The sequence below is a fragment of the Oratosquilla oratoria genome, chromosome 1 (assembly GCF_046742065.1).
Source record: "Oratosquilla oratoria isolate Oo_2021 chromosome 1, ASM4674206v1, whole genome shotgun sequence".
Classification (NCBI taxonomy): domain Eukaryota; kingdom Metazoa; phylum Arthropoda; class Malacostraca; order Stomatopoda; family Squillidae; genus Oratosquilla; species Oratosquilla oratoria.
The window spans coordinates 124,318,924-124,339,569 of NC_134777.1; the positions used below are offsets into that span (position 1 = coordinate 124,318,924).

The 20,646-nt window shown below is 40.1% G+C and overlaps 2 protein-coding genes across 7 annotated transcripts in view; one reads left to right on the forward strand and one right to left on the reverse strand.

The window, feature by feature from the left end:
* Positions 1-4,129: 4,129 nt before the first annotated feature.
* LOC143026405 (translation machinery-associated protein 7-like) lies at positions 4,130-13,734 on the forward strand. Its single transcript, XM_076186723.1, has 4 exons — positions 4,130-4,264; positions 4,352-4,413; positions 12,302-12,389; positions 13,461-13,734. The coding sequence occupies exons 1-4, from the start codon at positions 4,249-4,251 to the stop codon at positions 13,493-13,495; spliced, it is 201 nt and encodes a 66-aa protein (XP_076042838.1). The 5' UTR covers positions 4,130-4,248; the 3' UTR covers positions 13,496-13,734.
* Positions 13,735-15,851: 2,117 nt separating this feature from the next.
* The window catches only part of LOC143026384 (protein wntless-like), a 29,988-nt gene continuing 25,193 nt past the window's right edge, over positions 15,852-20,646 (reverse strand). For 5 of the 6 annotated variants that reach the window (XM_076186710.1, XM_076186674.1, XM_076186692.1 and 2 more), the window contains one exon: positions 15,988-20,225. In XM_076186710.1, the coding sequence (XP_076042825.1) occupies positions 20,119-20,225 (107 nt within the window). In that variant the 3' untranslated portion in view covers positions 15,988-20,118. Of the gene's footprint in view, positions 20,226-20,646 lie in introns of all 6 variants that reach the window. The other variant, XM_076186682.1, reaches the window with a different exon arrangement.

Here is a 20,646-nt window from a genome sequence, read left to right on the forward strand (position 1 = left end):
CACCACTCCTCGCACTGCGGGCGCGAGGATCTCCTCGAGCGTAGTCTCCTTCTTCCGGACGGGGCGCACGTCTCCTCCTTGTGTCCTGGTGCGACGAGTCCCCTTGTTGTCCTGGAGGACGGGCGCACGTCTCCTTGTGTCCTGGTGCTGCGACGAGTCCCCTTATTGTCCTGGTGGACGGGCGCACGTCTCCTCCTTGTGTCCTGGTGCTGCGACGAGTCCCCTTATTGTCCTGGTGGACGAGCGCACGTCTCCTCCTTGTGTCCTGGTGCCCTCCCTCCGTGGAACTGGGAGGGGAGGGGGGGGTCCGCCCTCAACGGCAGACGGCCGTAAGGTGTGTGTCCTCCTTCTGTCCTTCCCTCTTATACATCCGGGAGGGTGAGGGAGAGTGGGTGGTGGCGATCTGCGCATGCGCGTAACGACGGTAGTGACCCCGTAGTGACCAGTTGGCAGGCCTGAAAGCCAAGCATGACCTCACGCCACCTTCCTCGGCAGGTCAGGTGCACTGGCTCACCACCACCAAGCTTCGTCTCGGCCAAATCACGTGGTCAGCGGGGGATGAGACGTCCGCGCCGACAGCCCTCCAAGTCTCGTCACGTGACCCACGTGACACCGTGAAGGAAACAGAAATTCTGGACTTGTTCTCTGATCAAGAAGAAACTGACACAAGAATAGTCCTGTACTGTGCCTATGCCCAGGAGCATGGTTATGATAACATTCGGGTACGAAGTCCCGACAGTGATGTCTTTTTCGTGCTACTTCATCATGTTGAAAAGTTTGACGTCAACATCTTGTTTGACACAGGCACTGGGAATAAAAAGAGACTTGTAAACATAACCCAGATGGATAAGGTCAACAGTTTTGCACTGCACTGTTGGGTCTCCATGCATTCATCCATTGTGACACAACAAGTGCATTCATGGGAATTGGAAAAGTGCGACCAATCAAACTTCTCTTGAAGTCACCTCGATTCGTTGATGCACTTTCTCAGTTAGGAGACATGTGGGATCCTCCTGAGAGTTTGGTGGATGACTTGGAGGAATTTACCTGTGCCATGTATGGCAGAACCCACCACAAGAGTGTTGATGCACTCCGATATGCTGTTCTGAGTGAGAAGTGTGGAGGACCAGATGGCACTGTCAATATCGATAGAAATATTGATCTCGGCCAGTTCCCACCATGTAGGAAGTCTCTGTATCAGCATATACAACGCGTGAACTACCAGACTGGCATCTGGAAGTGTGCTGATGTTGCCCTGCCTGTAATACCTGAACCCACAGGACATGGATGGAAATCATCCGATGGCAAAATGACACCACTATGGTTTGATGGACCAGTTGTGACAGAAGATGTTGCTTCTGAAGATGATGCCATTGCTAATGACGAAGAAATGACTTCTGATGATGAGATGGAACTAAGTGACATAGATGGATATGTCATGTCAAGTGACAGTGATGATGACAGTTATTAAAGTTTGTTGGATTGTCCAGGCTTCAAGAGAATTATGTTTCGTGCACTGTAATTTTTATGATGCTGCCAATGCTTTATAAATGTTCTAATTGTCTCAACTTAAATGAGAATGTACTGGTTTCTAGCTGTTTGAAAATTATTGGAAAAATGATAATGTTTTCTCTTGTCTTTTTGTATGTGATTTCCATATGATTCTGTAAGGTTAGAAAGAAATCCAAATTTGTACTTGAAATGAATTATTTTCAAAATTTGGGAATAAGGTAAACGTGATAGAGTGTTTTAAGATGCATTATTGGATTGCTGGTACTCGAAAACATAGGTAAAGACACCGAAACCATGTCTCTATCTGTCATAGAAGGAAAGTTATAAGCGAAAACGTGATTTTTTGAGTTACGCCGGCGGCCATTTTGAAAATACTTACTTCCAGTTGATGTTCTGGAAGAGGCTGTTAAGCCTGTACATCCAGCTCGGAATGATTAACTAGATTTGTGATTACACTGGTGGTGGTGGTGGCTATATTATAAATAATTTTACTATAATCTATTTTAGCTCTATAATTATAAAATAAATCTTGATCCCTCCATGCCTTATCTATATTGTTTTCAAATTTCCAAATAGACTGTGAGTCAACAACAAATTGTGGCAGCATGTTCCAATTGTTAACCACTCTATTACAAAATGAATTCTTTCTTTTTTCCAGTCTCGTTCTTTTCTTATAAATCCTCTTGGAGTGACCTCTTGTTCTATCGCTATCTCTTAACATGAACAGTCCTTGACATACTTCCGTATCATACCCGCCGGACAGGATTTTGAACGTTTCCAACATGTCTCCCCTCGCCCGTCTGTAAGCCAGTGTGGGTATCTTCAATTTCCTGAGGCGCTCTTCATAACTTAGATTCTTCAGTGTTGGAACTAATTTGGTGGCTCTCCTCTGTACATTTTCTATAGCCTCTATGTCCTTCACCAGGTATGGGGCCCATGCTTAATTTGCATACTCTAGGTGTGGTCTGACCAGTGCCACATATAATTGCTTGAATATCACCTCATCCAAAGATACAAATGTTCTCCTGATAAGTCCTGTTATCTTGTTAGCCATATTTATTTTCATATTTATGTACTCAGAAAAGTTTAACCTATTATCAATTATGACTCCAAGATCTTTTTCATGTCCAACTTCTAATAACTGTTCTTTCATATAGTAATTTCCATGGGGCACTTCAGATATGCCAATTCTCATAGATTTACATTTCTTTGGATGAAAACTCAATAACCACTGGTCAGACCACTGCCTCATACAGATGATGTCCTCTTGCAAAAACTTAGTATCATCGTTTTTCTTGATTTGTCTATACATCTTTGTGTCATCGGCATACAAATACAATTGACTATCATTTTTTATTATGTCCGGTAGATCGTTTATATATAAGACAAATAGCAATGGTCCCAATACTGACCCTTGGGGGACTCCACTCATTACGTTGTGCCACTCTGACTTTTGTCCGTTAACTACCACACACTGCTTTCTAGAGCTCAGGAAGGCCTCAATCCAATCTGAAAATACTGTGCCTATATTATAGCTTTTCACTTTCTCAATAAGTCTTCTGTGAGGTACTTTGTCAAAAGCTTTCATGAAATCGCAATATATAATATCTACTGCATCTCCCTCGTCCAGAGCTTGGGTCCACTCATCTAATACTTTAATCAGTTGAAGAACTGTAGAGCGTCCAGAGAGGAATCCGAATTGTTTGTTACTAAAATAAGAATTTTGTTTCATGTGACAAATAATTTCTTCTCTAATTATTGACTCCATAAGTTTACAAATAATACTGGTTAGGCTAACAGGCCTGTAATTTCCCGGATCACTTCGTTTACCACTCTTAAAAATAGCTGTTATACATGCTAACCTCCAATCAGTAGGTAACTGTCCACTCTCAAAAGAACATTCAAACAATATCTTCAGTGGTTCTACAAGCACATCTCCCGCCTCCTTATAATCCTTGAATGTATCTCATCAGGTCCAGCTGATTTGTTTTTCTTCAGTTTCTTAATGGCCACTAATGGGTAGTTGATCCCAAAATATTGCTGTGGGCATCATATATCGTTGTTTCATAAGGTCCCAGGGACTAAAAAAAAATGGTCCTATACTGTTATGGGGGGGGGGGGGTGCACGGTGGACCCTCCTGGCCCATGGACTACATCCTTTTGCTCCCCTTGGCCCGTGAGCTAGGAGTTTTTGACATGGTTTAAGATGTTTGAACCTATATACAGCCCTTACCAGTGGTCCCAACCCGGAAGCTCCCCTTCTTGTTTTTTATTTAGAACAAAATGCGTAAAAATGTTAAATATTAGTGACAAAATATCGTTAATGATCCCATTGTCACAGAATTGTTGCACGTATTGCGCTAAATGCGCCAACAGGGGTATTAGGTGAATGAATGAATATATACATTTTCAACAGAAAATTAGAAGTTGAAGGGAAGTTGTACACATACTGTATTCCATTTTTTCTTTTCAACGTCTGTATTAAGTCCACATTGTTCGTTTTCGTGGAACCAAGAATTCGTCTACATAATATTAATATATTTAATTACTTGTAAACCTGCATGTATATAATTGCTCATAGACATAGAATAATTTTTTATATATGAACGACTAGCTAAAATATACAACAACAATAGTAAATATAAAATCAGTCTTTCAAATTGAATATCATTCTTCCAGATTCACACCGCCATCGAAGCTGACGCCTGGCATAGGAGGGGAGAAAAATAGCAAAATATGACTGGCAGGGAAGGTAAATATGTGTTTGAATGTATACAGATTATGAGTAGAATATATGAACTACAATTTGAATATACATTATTGTACTTCATTTTTGCAGGTGGCAAGAAAAAGCCTTTGAAGGCACCAAAGAAAAAGAATGCGAATGCGGATGTGGATGAGGTATGTATATAACTTATTCGTGTATTTATGAGGCTCAGGTTCACAATATATGATAGTAACATTACACTCATAACCGGTTGTTTTTATGTATTTTCACATGAACGTGTGTTAGCAAAAAAATATTTAGTGGCTTTGTGGTGATGATGCAATTTTAATCGTTAAGGATTAGTCAATATTTTGGTTCGGTAGTTCAATTTTAGTTGATGAGAATCTCTTTACTTAGGTCGCTGATAAGCTTTGCCCAGTATGTTGGTTACAACCTAGATGACATCCATTAAAATTCTTCAAACAATTAGTTGTAGATAGTGTGATTGGCCATCCAATGTTTTTAAATTTGTTATATTTTTCGAGTTGTAAGACCTGCCAGCAGACCTTTCGTTCCGTAATTAGGTCAGATTGAGATTGTAATTTTAATAATAGATAAATACGAATTTGTTTCTCGAAATTGATTTTAAAATTGTGTTTTGTTACATTTAGTTGTCATGGCTGGAAGTTTGTTCATTGATGATTTGACAGTTTTAGTTATGGTTTTATTTTTGTAGTATACAATCATTTTGCAAACAAATTATGATAATCATATTAATGCAAATGAAGTCAACAAATGTGTAGAATATAAACAGTCACATGTAAAAAATATCTTGATATACTCAGGATAACAAAAAAAAAAAAAACTGGTTTATTTCTATTGAGGTCCCTCAAGATTCTAGATAACAGCACAAAAATGCTTATAAGAAATAGTACTGTAATACATGTAGCAGTTTGACTCAAGTATTGACTAAATTTAAAAAAAAAAAAAAATTGACTAGACAATAATATTAAGTATAGGTATAATTGCTATGATGACCAGACAAATACATAAAAAAAAAAATTTTCTTTATAGAAGTGCACACCTATGCGATGCAGCATTAGAAGATATTAATTTTCTAAATTGTAATTTATCGTTATACATGTTTTTCTTGGCAAAAATCAATAACAGAACTGTCAAAATCTATACACGAATGAACAGTCATGTCGACCCCTATAGACCCCATTTTTGTTTTGATAAATTTGGAGGTTGTAGACGACAACCCTGGTCCAGATGACCTCTAGAATTACATGTACTACATATCTGAATGCAGGTTAGGTTAGGCTAAAGTAAAGGAATTTATCATTCTTTAACTTCTTCGACCTCTGCATCTACCAAAACAAAGATGGCATCTTAAGCAGTCGAAATGGATACCTTTATGTATCGCTTTTAGCAACTTTTTCTGTTATTGATATCTGGCAAGAAAAACATTGTAGATGTATTATAATTTACAATTTTTTTTTTTTTTTTTTTTTTTTTGTTTTTTTTTTTTTTTTAGGTGCTAAGATAAGAGGGAGGGTGGAAGGGTGTGGAGTGTATTTAGGGATGGAATGGGTGGGAATGATTTTATGCCTTTTCCTTTTTGGCGACCTCCCTTGTAAGGGGGAAAAAGCCTTGGTATATGTATTTATGTTTAAATTTGTATGGTTTGAATTGAAACATTTAGGTTGTACCGTAAAAGTGAGGCTGTGCGAGTGAAAGTTGAAGGGTACTAGATTGGTTCAGGTATTTCGGTGCCTGACCATGTACAATTTTGTGCATATGACAAGTAGTTAAAAAAATTCACTGTTCCGCTATAAACCAGTTAAGATTACTAACATGGGATTCTGTGGTTTAACTTGAGTACTATCCTGATAAGTTTTTGACTTACTTGTAGTTTTATTTTAAGAGTTTAGATAGACTTTGGTACCATGAACAAGTGTAATGAAAGAGACACAGTGGTAGGTCAGATTCCAGGGTTTTGGTGGTTTTAATGTCTAGAAAACTAAATTCTGTACAGCAGCCTTACTCTAGCATAAATTTTTGTGATTACTTTATTTGGCATTGTTGCATAACACATATTTTGGTCAAATTCCATTCCTAGATATTTAAGACTGGATTAACATTGATTCTATTATAAATAATATTCAAAGTTGAGCTCTGTTTTAACTTGTTTACACCAAATAAAATACTGTTTTACCCAAGTGCAAAAATATATTTAACATGCCACAGACCAGCAGATTGAAGTTCTGAACTCCGTATGTTTTCGATGATGTTGACATTAGTGCGTGAATACAGCAATGTTGAATCATCTGCTTACAATAATGGTCTGCAATTGACCACAGACATGTCATTCACATGTATGAGAACTAGCAGTGGACCCAAAATGGAATCTTGAGGTAAACAATTTGTTACATTCATTAAGTATGACAGAGTAGACATCAACAACCTGTTTTATAAAACTACCAGTATGAGGAAAACCATTTAATGTTTTGTCTAGGCCTATGACCTCAAGTTTACCCAAAAGGCTACGAAGCCCTCTGTGAGGGGCACCGTCCAAGCCGCCCGATAGGGGGGAGTGTGAGACGTTAAACCATATCATCATCAATATTACTGTTTACACTATGAAATGCATACCACTTTAGTTGCCTCTATCCAGTTCCGGTAGAATATAATCTGACAAATGAATAATATGTGTCTCTGTTGAATATTATTTTCAAAAGCTGGACTGAAACTTGTAGAGTAGGTTATTTTGCTGTAGATACTTGTACAATTGATCACCAAGGATAGACACTGGCTCTTGCTTGCTTGCCTCTTTTTTTAAGAGAGAGAAATATCCTGTACTTGTTTAAAAGCATCAGGCACCGCTTCTTGATCAAGTGAGACATTTACAATGTGGGTGATAACATGCACTATAGCATTAGTACCATCCGTTATACATATTGCTGGCATTAAGCTTAAACCAGTTTCTACTAGTTGATAATGTTTAGAATATTTACAGATTTGATTAACACTGACATTTTTTAGCTTGCACGAGTCTTGGGTGACTCCTTTAGATCTATGGCATTCCAGGAGGGAAATAGCTGTTGATCATGAGTCCAACACATGATCCAAAGACCATGTTGAATCACACACACTCACTCCTACAGCAGGGTATATTGTGTTGACACAGGCTCTAGGAGAGGCTGTTATAGAGGGAGTGTAGGTTCTGCTTGTACATACATATACCAAGGCTTTTTCCCCCTTCCAAGGGAGGTAGCCAAAAAGGGAAAGGCATAAAACACTCCCACCCATTTCATCCCTAAATACACTCCACACCCCTCCCACCCTTCCTCTCATCTGAGCACCTCCTGGATGACGGGTCATCCCTGCACCCTGCCCACCGCCCTGGGTCAGAAACAGTGTCGCAAGACACAGTACATCCACAGCAAGGCCGCTTCATTTAATCGGCGACCCCCCCTCTCCGTCCCCCTTTGCATATAAGGAGAGGACGGGGAGAAATCCCTTCGGGCTGCGTCAAAATTTACTCGCACATACTACCCCACCCCCCCGCCCATTCCTCCTCATGCAGTCACAACATCATCCATATACAACCATTCTCCACTCACCTCTGTCTTCCGTCCTCTCCCTTCCTTCCTCAACAGACATTCCCCTCTTCCCCAAAACCCCCTTCACCCCATCCATCCACCTCATCCTAGGACGTCCCCTCATGTTCACTCCCTCCACATCTGCCTTCCATACCTCTTTTACTAGTCTTTCTTCACTCATTCTTTCCATGTGTCCAAACCATCCTAATATTCTTTCATCAACCCTATCTCCCAAATCCTTTTTCACCCCTGTTCTCCTCCTCACCTCCTCATTTCTCACTCTATCTAGCCTAGTAACCCCCACCATACTTCTCAGACACCTCATCTCAAACACATTCAAACTCCTTCTCTCTTCTTCTCTTATGTTCCACGTTTCTGCCCCATACAGTGCTGTTGGCACAATCACTCCTTCATACAGTCTCCTCTTCGCATCCATTCCCAAATGTCTATTTCTCATTACACTCTTTAAACCACCAAGGCATTTACTCGCTTCTCTCAATCTACATTCTACCTCCACCTTCACTCCACCTTTTCCTGCTACACTTGCACCCAAGTATCTAAAACTATCCACTTCCTCCAGTCGCTCTCCCTTAATGTTCACTTCCAGTCTACTGCCACTTTCACCCCTTGTACATCTCATCACCTTACTTTTACCCACATTTATCTTTAGTTTTCTTCTATCACATACTCTCCCAAACTCTGCCACCAGCTTCCTCAATCCCTCCTCTGACCCTGCCACAAGCGCAGTGTCGTCCGCAAACAACAGCTGGCTCACCTCCCACTTTTCTCCATTTTCTTTAACCATCTCCAATCCCTGACTCACTACCCTAGCATTCACCTCTCGCACCACCCCATCCATGTATAAGTTGAACAGCCAGGGCGACATAACGCATCCTTGACGAAGTCCCACCTTTACTTCAAACCACTCACTCTCTCCATTTCCAATCCTAACACATGCTCTACTACTCACATAAAAACTCTTGACAGCTCCCAAAAGCTTTCCTCCTATCCCATAAATCTGCATAACCTCCCACAGTGCCTTTCTGTCTACCCTATCATAAGCCTTTTCCAGATCCATAAAAGCCCAAAAAACATCCTTCCCCTTTCCTATAGCTTTCTCACATATCTGTCTTACCACAAAGATCTGATCTACACAACCTCTACCCGTCCTAAATCCACACTGTTCCTCACCAATTACTCCTTCTGTTCCTCTCCTAATCCTCTCAATTAAGATTCTCCCATAAGCCTTCCCTACTACACTCAACAGGCTAATCCCTCTGAAATTACTACATTCACACTTGTCCCCTTTTCCCTTGTAAAGAGGAACTATACAGGCACTACTCCAGTCCTCCGGTACTCTACCCTCTCTCCAGCAAACATTAAATAATCTCACCAACCAGTCCACCATCACTGAACCTCCCTTTTTCAGACATTCTGCATGACATCCATCCAGACCAGGTGCCTTACCTGCTTTCATCATCTTTACAACTGCCTTCACCTCATCCTTCCTTATTTCTCCTCCATTCTCCTCACTCATCACTCTCATTTTCTTCGTATTTCCCACTGCAGTATCTTTCCCTCCCTATCCTCCTTCACATTCAGCAACTCCCTAAAATATTCTGCCCATCTTCCCCTCACTGCCATCTCTTCCATTATCAACTCTCCATCTGTACCTTTTACCTTTTCTTCCCTACTTGATTCGCCTCCTCTTCCTCTCTTAATTTCTTTCCAAAACATCTTTTTATTACTTTCAAAATTTTCTGTCATACTCCTACCCCATTTCACATCTGCTCTCCTCTTTGCCTCCTTTACCTTTTGCTTTACTTCTCTTTTCTTTGTACGTCTCGTATGACTCCCCTGTCCTCTTTTGTAACCAATCTGTGAATGCTCGCTTCTTCTCTTCTACAACCTTCTTTGTTTCCTCATCCCACCATTCACTACCCTTTCTTCTATTTCCCCCTGTCCTTCTTGTTCCACACACCATCCTTGCACACTTTAAGACTCCCTCCTTGAACCATCCCCATTCCTCCTCCACACCCATCTCTGCTCTATCCTTTACTCCCTCCCACTCCTCCTTCAGCTTCTTTTCGTACTCCTTCTCCTTTTCCTTTTCATTCAAGGAGTTCACTCTAAGAACCTCCCTACCTTTTGTCCCTTTCCTCCTTCTCCATCTATCCTCCACTCTCAACTTACCTTCCACCAAAAAATGATCTGATATTCCCCCACCCTCTCCCTTTAGCACATGTACATCCTTAACTCTTCCTATCATAATCCTATTTACCACTACATAATCCATTAGCGCTCTATCTACCACCCTTCCCTCCACCACCCTCTCCCATGTGTACTTATGCTTGACTTTCTTCCGAAACACTGTATTTGCTATCATCAACTCTCTTTCTAGACACATTTCCACCATCAACTCTCCACTACGATTCTTTCCTGGAACTCCACAATTCCCAACCACTCCATCGATTGGACCATTTCCCACTCTAGCATTAAGGTCTCCCAGTACTATTACATTGACATTTCTTCCTAAACCCTCTATGCACTCATTTAAATCTATCCAAAAGGCCTCCCTTTCTTCCATGCTCTTCTCACTGCCCGGCCCATATGCACTTACAAAGACCCACATCTCCTTTCCCAGTTTCACCTTCATCCACATTATCCTTGAGGAAACCTCCTTCCACTCCACTACCCCTTTACCTATCTCCTCACTTACTAGAATAGCCACCCCTTCCCTCCCTCGCCCTCTCTTCACTCCTGATAACCTCCCACTTACACTCCCAAACATACACTCACCCTTCCCTTTCAACTTAGTTTCACTCAAAGCCAACACATCCAACTTTCTTCTCACAAACATACTACCTATCTCTTCCCTTTTACTCTCATCTGTACCACATCCACGCACATTAAAAGACCCAAACCTTAGGGTGCTGGCCCGAGGCCCGCCAGCACCCCTTATGCCTTTTCTTTTCATTTTAGGAAATTGTCCCTTGGGGCTACAGGGAGAAGGATGCCTAGTCCCTCTCCCCGTCCCTTTCTTCTCGCCTCTTACGATCCAAGTGGGAAAACTTGGTGGCAGTATTCTTTTCCCCCACCACAGGGAATTCCCCCAATCAGGACAGCAACAAGGGGTTGGGGGACAGCATAACAGAGGGACAGTCGTAGTATAAAAGTGTCATCATTTCTCTATGAACAGAATTTCTTCTATCATAGACAAAATGATGTGTGTCTCTGGTCCATAGGGGCGCCCCATATAGACCCTAAAGTATCGACTGCATGCTACTTTGCCACAATAACAAGCAGCCAATACCCCAAGGGTACGGTAGTTTTGAGGATTCTTAGTGTCCCAAAACACATTTTCATTGATTTGTGGCTTTGTAGTAATGTCCGTTGTGTGTGAAAATTCTAAGAAAAAAAAAATCCATATACCAAAGGTTTCTTCCCCCTCACTAGGCCTGCACCCTTCCATCTATTTCCCAATTGATCCTTTCACTTTTTAGCTGTGTTATCCTTAGCTCTGTGGTTATCCTTGTCTTCCACCCATTACTCAGGTCTCAAACAATGTAGCAAGAGACAGCACATGCACAGCAGATCACCACCACTTCATTTACACTGTGACCCTCCCTCCTTGTCCCCTTGTGTGAAAATAACTGCTGAAGTGTTTGTGTATGCAAACCATTTGATGATGTAAAAGATTTGACTGAGAGCCCAAAGTGGATTGAATAGAGGATGAGTAAGTCAGCCAGTTAGTTGATCCATTGTCCCTTGTGTCGCTTGCAGAAGAGCCACAGCCTTCAGGTAACTGACAGTGGACTCTGTCTGGGTCCACAATTTACTCGAGGAGGTATCTAATCTAGGGATTAGATGTGCAGCATTGTAGTACAAGTTGTTCTGCGTCATCTGTTTGGTGGTTGATTCTGGGACAGTTTGTATCTATGGCCAGACCTCTTGTGTGTCATTACTGTTTCAATGGTGTCCTGAATGCAAGTGTGGTTCTAATCAGGCAGGGAATGGTTTAAGTATGGCTTATGAGTTGGGGGGGGGGGAGTATTGATTTTGCTAGTCTGTCTTGAAGGTCTTCTTTATTGATCTGAGTGGGTCTGTTTTTGAGTGGATGTTATGTATGGTACAAGTGGTAGGTTATGTTTGAGTAGTATGTTGCTGGTGTTAATTTTTGTTGCATTTCACTGCAGGTACTTGAGATGTAGTTTGATGGTGTGTAGTGCTAAGGGTCCTGGGATGAAATTGTGTTTTTCATTTGAATATCTTGGACTATTTCTGTTGTCCAATGTATGTCATACTTGCCAAGAGTAGAGTGGCCTTGTAGTAATACTGTAGTTACATGCAATTTACTGTATAAACACCCTATATCTTGCTTTGAAGTGTTATCGAGAATTATCCTGGGCTGACAGTTAAGGAGATATTAAGCAAGTGCAATTATTATTTCCATTTATTTACTTGTGTGTTTTTACAGGATGACAAGGCATTTCAGCAGAAGCAGAAGGAGGAACAGAGGAAGCTGAAAGAATTAAAGGACAAAGCTGCAAAAGGTGGACCTTTAGGTAGGATTTGCAAAACTTCTTGTTCTGTTTCTTTGGCACAAGTTGACTGGTAAAAAAAATCATGGTAGAGGAAAGAAATGAGGATGTGGCCTCAGTGCACTATCTGTTTGGTTAACTTGACTGTGTTAGTATGTTTTATATAAAACTATATTGGGGCCAGATATAATAGATGCTTTTACTATCTGTTGCTTATAGTTGATTTTGGTGATGAAACAAATTGACTCTAGATGTAATAAGATGTAAGGCTGTTAGTGACAGTTTGAGAAGTTATGTGATAGTAAATTGAAGGTAGATGTGGGTAAAAGTAAGGTGATGATATGTACAAGGGCAGAGAGTTGATGAGGAGTCTTTAAAGGAGAGAGGCTAGAGGAAGTGGATAGTTTCAAGTATTTAGGAAAGTGGAAGAGTGGGAATGGAGGTAAATTGCAGAATGAGGAAAGCAAGTAAATATTTCTGGGGAGTGAAATTTGAGTAACAAGTATCTGGGGATTGATGCAAAGACTTTATGAAGGGGATGATTGTGTTCAGACACTGTATGGGACAGACTTGGAATTTGAGGGAGGCAGAAAGAAGAAATTTAAAAATTGAGAAGTATGGTGGGGGTTGCAAGGGTGGATAGAGTGAGGAATGAGGATAATTATGGTGGAAAGGGAGCTGGAAGATGGGATCTGATGAAAGAATGCTGGGATAGTTTGAACATGTGGAAAGGATGAGTAAGGAAAGACTACCAAAAAGGAAGACAGAAGTGGATGTGTTGAAGAAATACATCAGTACCACATCAAGCAAGGTGATGAGATGTAAAAGGATAGATGATGGCAGTGAGTTGGAAGTTAGTTTAAAAGGAGATGGGCTGGAGGAAGTGGATAGCTTTATGTATTTGGGGTCGCATTTGGCAGGAAAGGAGTGGAGGTAAATTGTAGATTGAGAGAAGTAAATGCCTCGGGGTATTAAAAAGTGTCATGAGAAATAGGTATACGGCTGAGACTTGGAATCTGAGGAAAAGTTTAAATGTGTTTGAAATTAAATGTTTTCATCTGTGGTATCTAATGCATGTGTGTGTTTACTTTGCAGTAAGCGGCGGTATTAAAAAGAGTGGCAAGAAGTAATGGCAGAGGAAAGGCAGTAAGTAGTTAATGCTGAGGTCTTTGTCGATATGTGGCCATTCAGGACTCGCTTATCGTAATCATTCCTGCATTTCTACTATATTGGCTACTGTAATGCAGCACTGCTCACCCACTGGAATACTTCACACTTCTAATGACAACAGTGGCCTCTGAACACTTCATGACTCCCCTGGATCATTTCCCCATTATCATTTATTTTATACAATAAATTTTGAACCGTTTCTTGACTGTATTTGTGACCCCCGAATTACACAAGGTTCCTCTTGAGGAAGAGAGACAAACTGCTGCCCCAGGACCTACTTGTACCAAAGAGTTGTCAGAAGTAAGGCACCGACATAATGAGAGCTTGTTCAAATAACATGAAACGTCCTTCCCATTACCTAACAATAACAAACAACCTGCCACCCACTGGTCCACAAAATCTATTTGTGGATTATCCAGATCTTGAGTTTCAAATCCGTAACCTACAGCAGGGTGATATATCATGCAGGCATCCTTGGTAATGAATGAACTGACAGCTCAAAAGGTGTTCTACATACTTTCCAATGCTTTCGTTCCTTTACCAATAACGCTATCACCCAGCCCAACAATTGGCAATGCTAAATATGTGGCAAAGACAGTGTGAACAATGCCCAAAAAACCACAGGCAAGCCCCACATACATCAATGGTTGTCCTTGCATCAACATGACCAATGTTTTGAAATGCCACTAATATGCCTATGAATGTGACACTCCTGCTTCACATACCTACCAATGCAAAGCTCCCTTTTACAATAGCACACACACTACTAGAATGTCTGATTTGCACATAGAGCAACAACTACTTACTATCATCTATCACCTTAAACAACAATGACTACACCATGTAATGGAAGTAATAAGTCAAAATGCACTTGCCCACTCCCCTTTCTTCCCTCCTGTCTTAGCTCCTCATGGATGATTGTTCATCCCTGTATCCTGCCCACGATAGGGTCAGATGTGACATAGCTTCATTTTCTCTTTTTCTGTTGGAGAAGTGGGGCCACAGATTACAAGAAGCAGTCTTGCTACATTGCAACATAACTATAACACCTTTAATTAACTAGACCTGGGGGCCATGGCCTGCTGATACAAATTAGACTTGCTATACCAAGGACTTTTTCCTCCTTACAAGGGAGGTAGCCAAAGTCAAATGCATAAATCCACTCCCACCCATTTCAGCCCCACATACTCCACTCTCATTTACCACCCCTTCCTTCCTCTTTTCTTGGCTCCTGGATGACAGGTCATCCCTAGATCTTGCCCACTGCCCTGGGACAGAAGCAATGCAAAATATACATTTATATATGTGAGGAACCTGAATGCAAGTTTATCATGAAAATCTATCATATATGATAATTATGATTGTCAACTTTAATAAAGCAAAGGGTTTCTCTTCAACATTATATATATATATATATTTTTTTTTCTTTATGGCAGATATGGGAACCATATGAATGATAATTCATGAATGGGGAAATGAAGTGAAAAAGATCAAGAACCACCAAACTAGACCAATGCATAAGATGATGTATAGCAGAAATGTGAGATTTTCCATAGTGATGGTAGAACTGGTAAAACTATATATCAAGGGCTGTTTCCCTTCACAAGGGAGTTAGCCAAGTCAAAGGCACATCCCACTCCCATCCACCACTCTTAGTTCTTCATATGGATAACAGGTTGTCCTGTCCTGTTCTTCATATGGATAACAGGTTATCCTGCCCAGGGTCAGAAGCAAGACAGCACATTTAACAGCAAGGCTGCAAACAACACAACATACACTATAAAGGATTTGTGGGAAAACCCAGTTTCGGCTGTGGCATTCCTTGGGGAGATGGGACAGACAGTCCAGGGAACGACAACAACAGCAAGGCTGCTTCACTTAATTGGTGACTCCTGTCTCCTCGTTCAGAAAAAAAAGAGTAGGGGAACTCCCTTCAGGCTCTGTCATAATATATATAATCACTCCCTACCCTCCTGTCCTTCCATCACAGCATCATCTATACACAGGCAGTCTCCACTCCTCCCTTCCTTGCTCAGCAAACATTCCCCTCATGTTCAACGGCCCTTTCACCCCATCCACCCATCTCATCCTCTGTCCTTCCCTCAAGTTCACTCCATCCACCTCTGGTTTCCACACCTTTTTTTTACTAATCTTTTCTTACTAATCGCATTCTTTCCATCTGTCCAAACCATCCTAATACTCTCATCAGCTTTATCTGCCATATTTTCCATTCCTGCTCTCCCCTTCATTTCTCACTGAAGTCAAGGTTGGAAAGGGTGAGAAACGAGGAGAATAGGGGTGGAAAAGATGGAACTGGTAAAACAGTTCACGAAAAGAACTGGGACACAATGGTCCCAGGGCTAGCATCAGGCCTGAACAAGTATGAGGGGAATATCATAGGTAAGATACCTGTGTGTCTATTTCTGGTGTGCTTTTTCATTTACATGTATTATGACCCAGCAAAAGCAAACAAGTAAGTTTTTTTTTGTCAGTTTATTGCTCTTACATTTAATCTACTTTGTATTCAAATATTTTGTGTGTACTTTGATTGTAACCATCACAATCTGAGCCTCCAAAAGGCTACATCTGACATGATATTCTCATGTTCCTTGAATTCTTTCATCATTCCCTACAATCACTACTGGAATTCTACAAACATGTTTTTCACAATTTAACCCCTCTACCATGGTGACATACTTTATAGATTCTGGTTAGGGCCAAGAACACATGACTTTATTCAGTTCAAGGTTGAACTCTGGTAAAAAAAAAAATTAGAAAATATGAGGGAGAGTAAAAAATTATCTGCACTTTCACCATATCTTTATTATTGCCACTCTGCGCATGCATGCTTATAGTTGGTACTGTTGTGGTCATGTGATTGAAGTTTGAGCCTGCTCACACTATTTTACTTTCTGTCTTTACAGTCTAAACATGGCAGCTACACTTGCAGTATGCACCAAGGAAGAACAAAGAGCAGTGACCTGATTTCTCTGGTCAGAAGGTGAGTCAGAGGCTGAAATTAATTGGAGACTTTTAGGAAAATATTGGGACAGTGCACTACCATGTGTGTGTATGATTGGATTGAGGAGTTTAAAAGTGGTAGGACAAATGTGACGCACAAAGAGGGAGCAGGACGTCCATCAACCTCCACCTCGCTTGTCTGGCCACTTTTAAACTTCTCGATCCACTTTTATTCACTTCTATGCAGTAGTGCATAGTCCCCATATTGTGCTATAAAGCCTCTGATGAATTTCAGCCCCTGACACACCTTTTGACCAGAGAAATCAGGTCACTACTTTTTGTTTTTCCTTGGTGCACACTGCTAGTGGAGCAACCATGTTTTGACTGTGAAGACAGAAAGCAAAACAGTGTGATCAGACTCACTTTTCGATAGAGTGACCACAACAGTACCAAATATAAGTACACATACACAGAATGCAGTGTGACAATAACAATGATATGTTATGGCAAAAGTGCAGATAATTTTTTGACTTCCTAATATATCACCATATTAGAACATAAGCTGTAAATTGTGCTTCTTGTAGGAAAACTACCAGGTATTATACTGGCAGTCTACAGACATTACAATATTTAAAAAATTAAAAACTATGGTGTACATATTTTGGCTTGGACAATCTAAACATACAAGTGAGATTTCTCTAGACTTTAAGAGAATGAGATTCTTTTAAGTATGACTGATCTTGTAGTCTTCTTGCTCAAAAACACTACCCAGTACCAAAAATAAATAACCTGCAACTGCAAGGAATGGCTTTTAGGCGAGGATTTCTGAACTGTAATACATACTGTTTATTGTGCTTTTGCTTTTGTCACAAGCATGTGACAATTACATTATCTTTTGTTATATCAAATTACAAACACCACTTCATGCGATCTGTAACTCTTCTATCTATCACTACTGCAGGGATTAATGATGGGTACCTGCTAATGGCGATCCTATAAAATAGTTTGGAGAGAGAATCATCTTCCTGCTGCCCATTTTCAAAACCTGCTGGTCCCCTCACCTCATCTGGTAGTGCAGCCCAAAGGGACTGACATTTGATCTCCAGGCCAAGCCCAAGACATCTCTATCAATTTCAACTGTATTTTATCCACCTTTTTACATACAGAGAACTGACAACCAGCAAGTGCCCCCTCCTCTTACTACTCTCATCTGATGAAATAGAAGCAATCTCACAAATAAAATACAGACAACGGTACAGTTTCTTCCTCATGAAATCTGAGAGGGCCCAAGGACTGTTTCCAGCCACTGTAGAGTTGCGGGTTTCCAGTTAGTCAAACAAAAAGCAACAATGCTTATAATTATCACTTTTGCAAGAAGCATTTTGCTCCCTACTTTACATCACAACCATTGCCTGAAATAACCCGATAGTTTGAATGGCCTTTCAAAAGGGTACCACTCAGTCTACCAGCCAAAACAAAGCTTTGCTCTTAACTCCCTAACCTTTGCCTTGCCTTCAGTCAAGGATACTTCAGTCTATGTTTCTTCCACTAGCAGCCACTACTCATTTAAGAGATGTGTAACTATAAGATGTTAGCAGAATGAGGTACAAGGAAGGTGATGCTGGACTAGGCACAAGTCATCAGGGAGAAACAGAACCCATCACTTACATTTAGTCTACTTAAATGTAAACTACTATATCCACATACATTTTGTTCCCTCTCTCTTTGTGCAACCTCTCTTTCCTATGACCATCACAATATCCTACTGTGCTTGTTTCTCTCTGTGCCCCAAGTACCATACTTGTACCAAAATCAAAGCAACAAGGAGCTAAGACAAAGCAAATTGATACATGGATCAACCAACACCTCAAGTCTTTTATTTAGGTACATGAACCTAAAGGTTATGACTGGGCTTAGCACATTAAATACAGAGAAGACAAAGTTTTAATTTAAATATTATTATACACATTGGGACTCGTGGAAGTCGAGGCTAAAAAGTGCTAGTCCACAACAAGGACAAGAATAGACAAGAAATTCCTATGTTAAAGCATACGGCTTCATTCACTCAGACTTCTTTTTTTCATACATACACTGACATAATAAGAAGGAACTATTCTCTCACATTTTTGTGACCCTAAGAGGTAAGACATACACTATGCAACATTATACAGCTAAATATCTTAATTTAATCCACTCATCTATAGGAACAGTTTGACCTACTACTGTCATGCCCTTTTTGTACAAAAAAATTGCCCTTTTCAGTTCAAATCTAAATATAGCACATTACTGAAATTCATGGACTATAATGTGCAAATTCAATTTCTTCTTAAAAAATTGCTAATATAAATAAATTACAAAGCTTATTCAATAAATATGTAAGTGTTGGCACAAATCATGAAGGCTGTCTGGCCTAAACAAATAAAATCACATAAAAAGTAGTCCTTGATTACTAATACACAAACACTGCAACAATTTTTTGCAGCTAAAACCTATCCATGCTAAATTTTACCATGATTTTCACCACTCATTATCAGCATAAAAAATTCCTTTGGCTGTCTTGATATTCACTTAAAACAGTATGAGTACCTATGTAGTAAAATACTAAAACTCCAAAGACTTCAACAAACTAGAGCTGGTAACATATCAATACTGGAAATACAATTCTGTAAGATCTTGCTCAAATAATGCAAGTAACTGGGCTATGTACTGCCTGTAACAATACATCATATACCAAGGGGTTTCCCCTTACATGGGAGGTAGCCAAAGTCAAAAGGCATAATTCCACTCCCACCCATTTCATCCCCACCCACTCCACCCCCATCAACAATGTCACACAAACTTAAAATAGCAAACATGTTCCTCCAGTATTACAGATTTTCTGTCAAATGTGTTGGCAATCTGAGGATAAAATACATGAAAGCAGCTCTTCATTACACAAATTACAGTTGGTACTTCAAGTACCCCATTACCAACAAAAGTGGAATCCAGTAACAAAACTGTAAACCATAAGCAAATCTATGAAGCATTGCAACTTCATCATTAACGAGGAAAAATACTGAAAGTAAAAATGGGCCTTAAAATTAGTCATGATTTGTCTAAATTCAACTGATAATGTATAAAATTCTATATCTGAAATATAAGGGTACCATCAGTATACTTTAACAATTATATATTCATATTTAAATTATCACTGAAGACACATCCCCACTGGAATATATTTCTTCATATGAATTGTGCACAGTGTACTTGAAACTACATATATATAAAAAAGGCCCTTTCCCTCTTACAATGAGGAAAAAAATCTGCTTTGATGAAGAACCTTATTCGGAACAAATGTTCAACCTTTTGAATATGAACTATTATTTCTACATCACAAAAGTGAATTTTTCATTTATATTTTCTATTGCAATGAGATTTTGTTTATGTTTGTGTGTTTCTAACCATCTGTCCAGGAAAATAACCATCAACATTTGACAAAGAATATCTCTGACTGTTATACTAGAACTTTAGAAACACACACTAAGTGTTAATCAAGGACTACCTACATGTGTTCTAGTCCCAATGATAAATATAAAAATAAATGTGGCAGAGTCTGTGAAATAAAAAAAAAATGGCCAAGTATTCAGTCTGTTGTTGCTTTCTTGACAAATGCTGTGAGGGATGTCATCTCTCCAGGTTCACCAACCAGTCGGTTGAATTCTATCTCTTCCCCTGTGCTGCTTTGGTTGTCTGAAATATAAACAAAACCTCAGAACCAGTGACATTCATCAGAACCTTTCCTCAAAGCTACTTGGGTCATTTTTACATTACTCAAATTATTCTGCTGAAAAATTTTGTCTGGTGTAAAGGGGTAAATTTATTTCACTTTGACAATATTAAGTCTAGTAACATAACAGTTAGTAGCATTCATACATACATATACCAATGGCTTTCTCCCACTTACAAGGGAGGTAGCCAAAGTCAAAGGCATAAATCCTCTCCCACTCATTTCATCCCCACATACTCCACTCCCATTTACCACACCTCCCTCCTTCTTTTCTTGGCTCCTCCTGGATGATGGGTCAAGCCTGCGTCTTGCCCACTGCCCTGGGTCAGAAGCAATGCAGCAGGACACAGCAAAGCCACTTCATTTAAACAGCAACCCCTCCTC

Excerpts from the sequence above, each read along its gene's own strand:
- LOC143026405 (XM_076186723.1), top strand. Across the intron at positions 4,414-12,301 it reads CGAATGCGGATGTGGATGAG|GATGACAAGGCATTTCAGCA; the intron begins GTATGTATATAA and ends GTGTTTTTACAG. Across the intron at positions 12,390-13,460 it reads TGCAAAAGGTGGACCTTTAG|TAAGCGGCGGTATTAAAAAG; the intron begins GTAGGATTTGCA and ends TTTACTTTGCAG.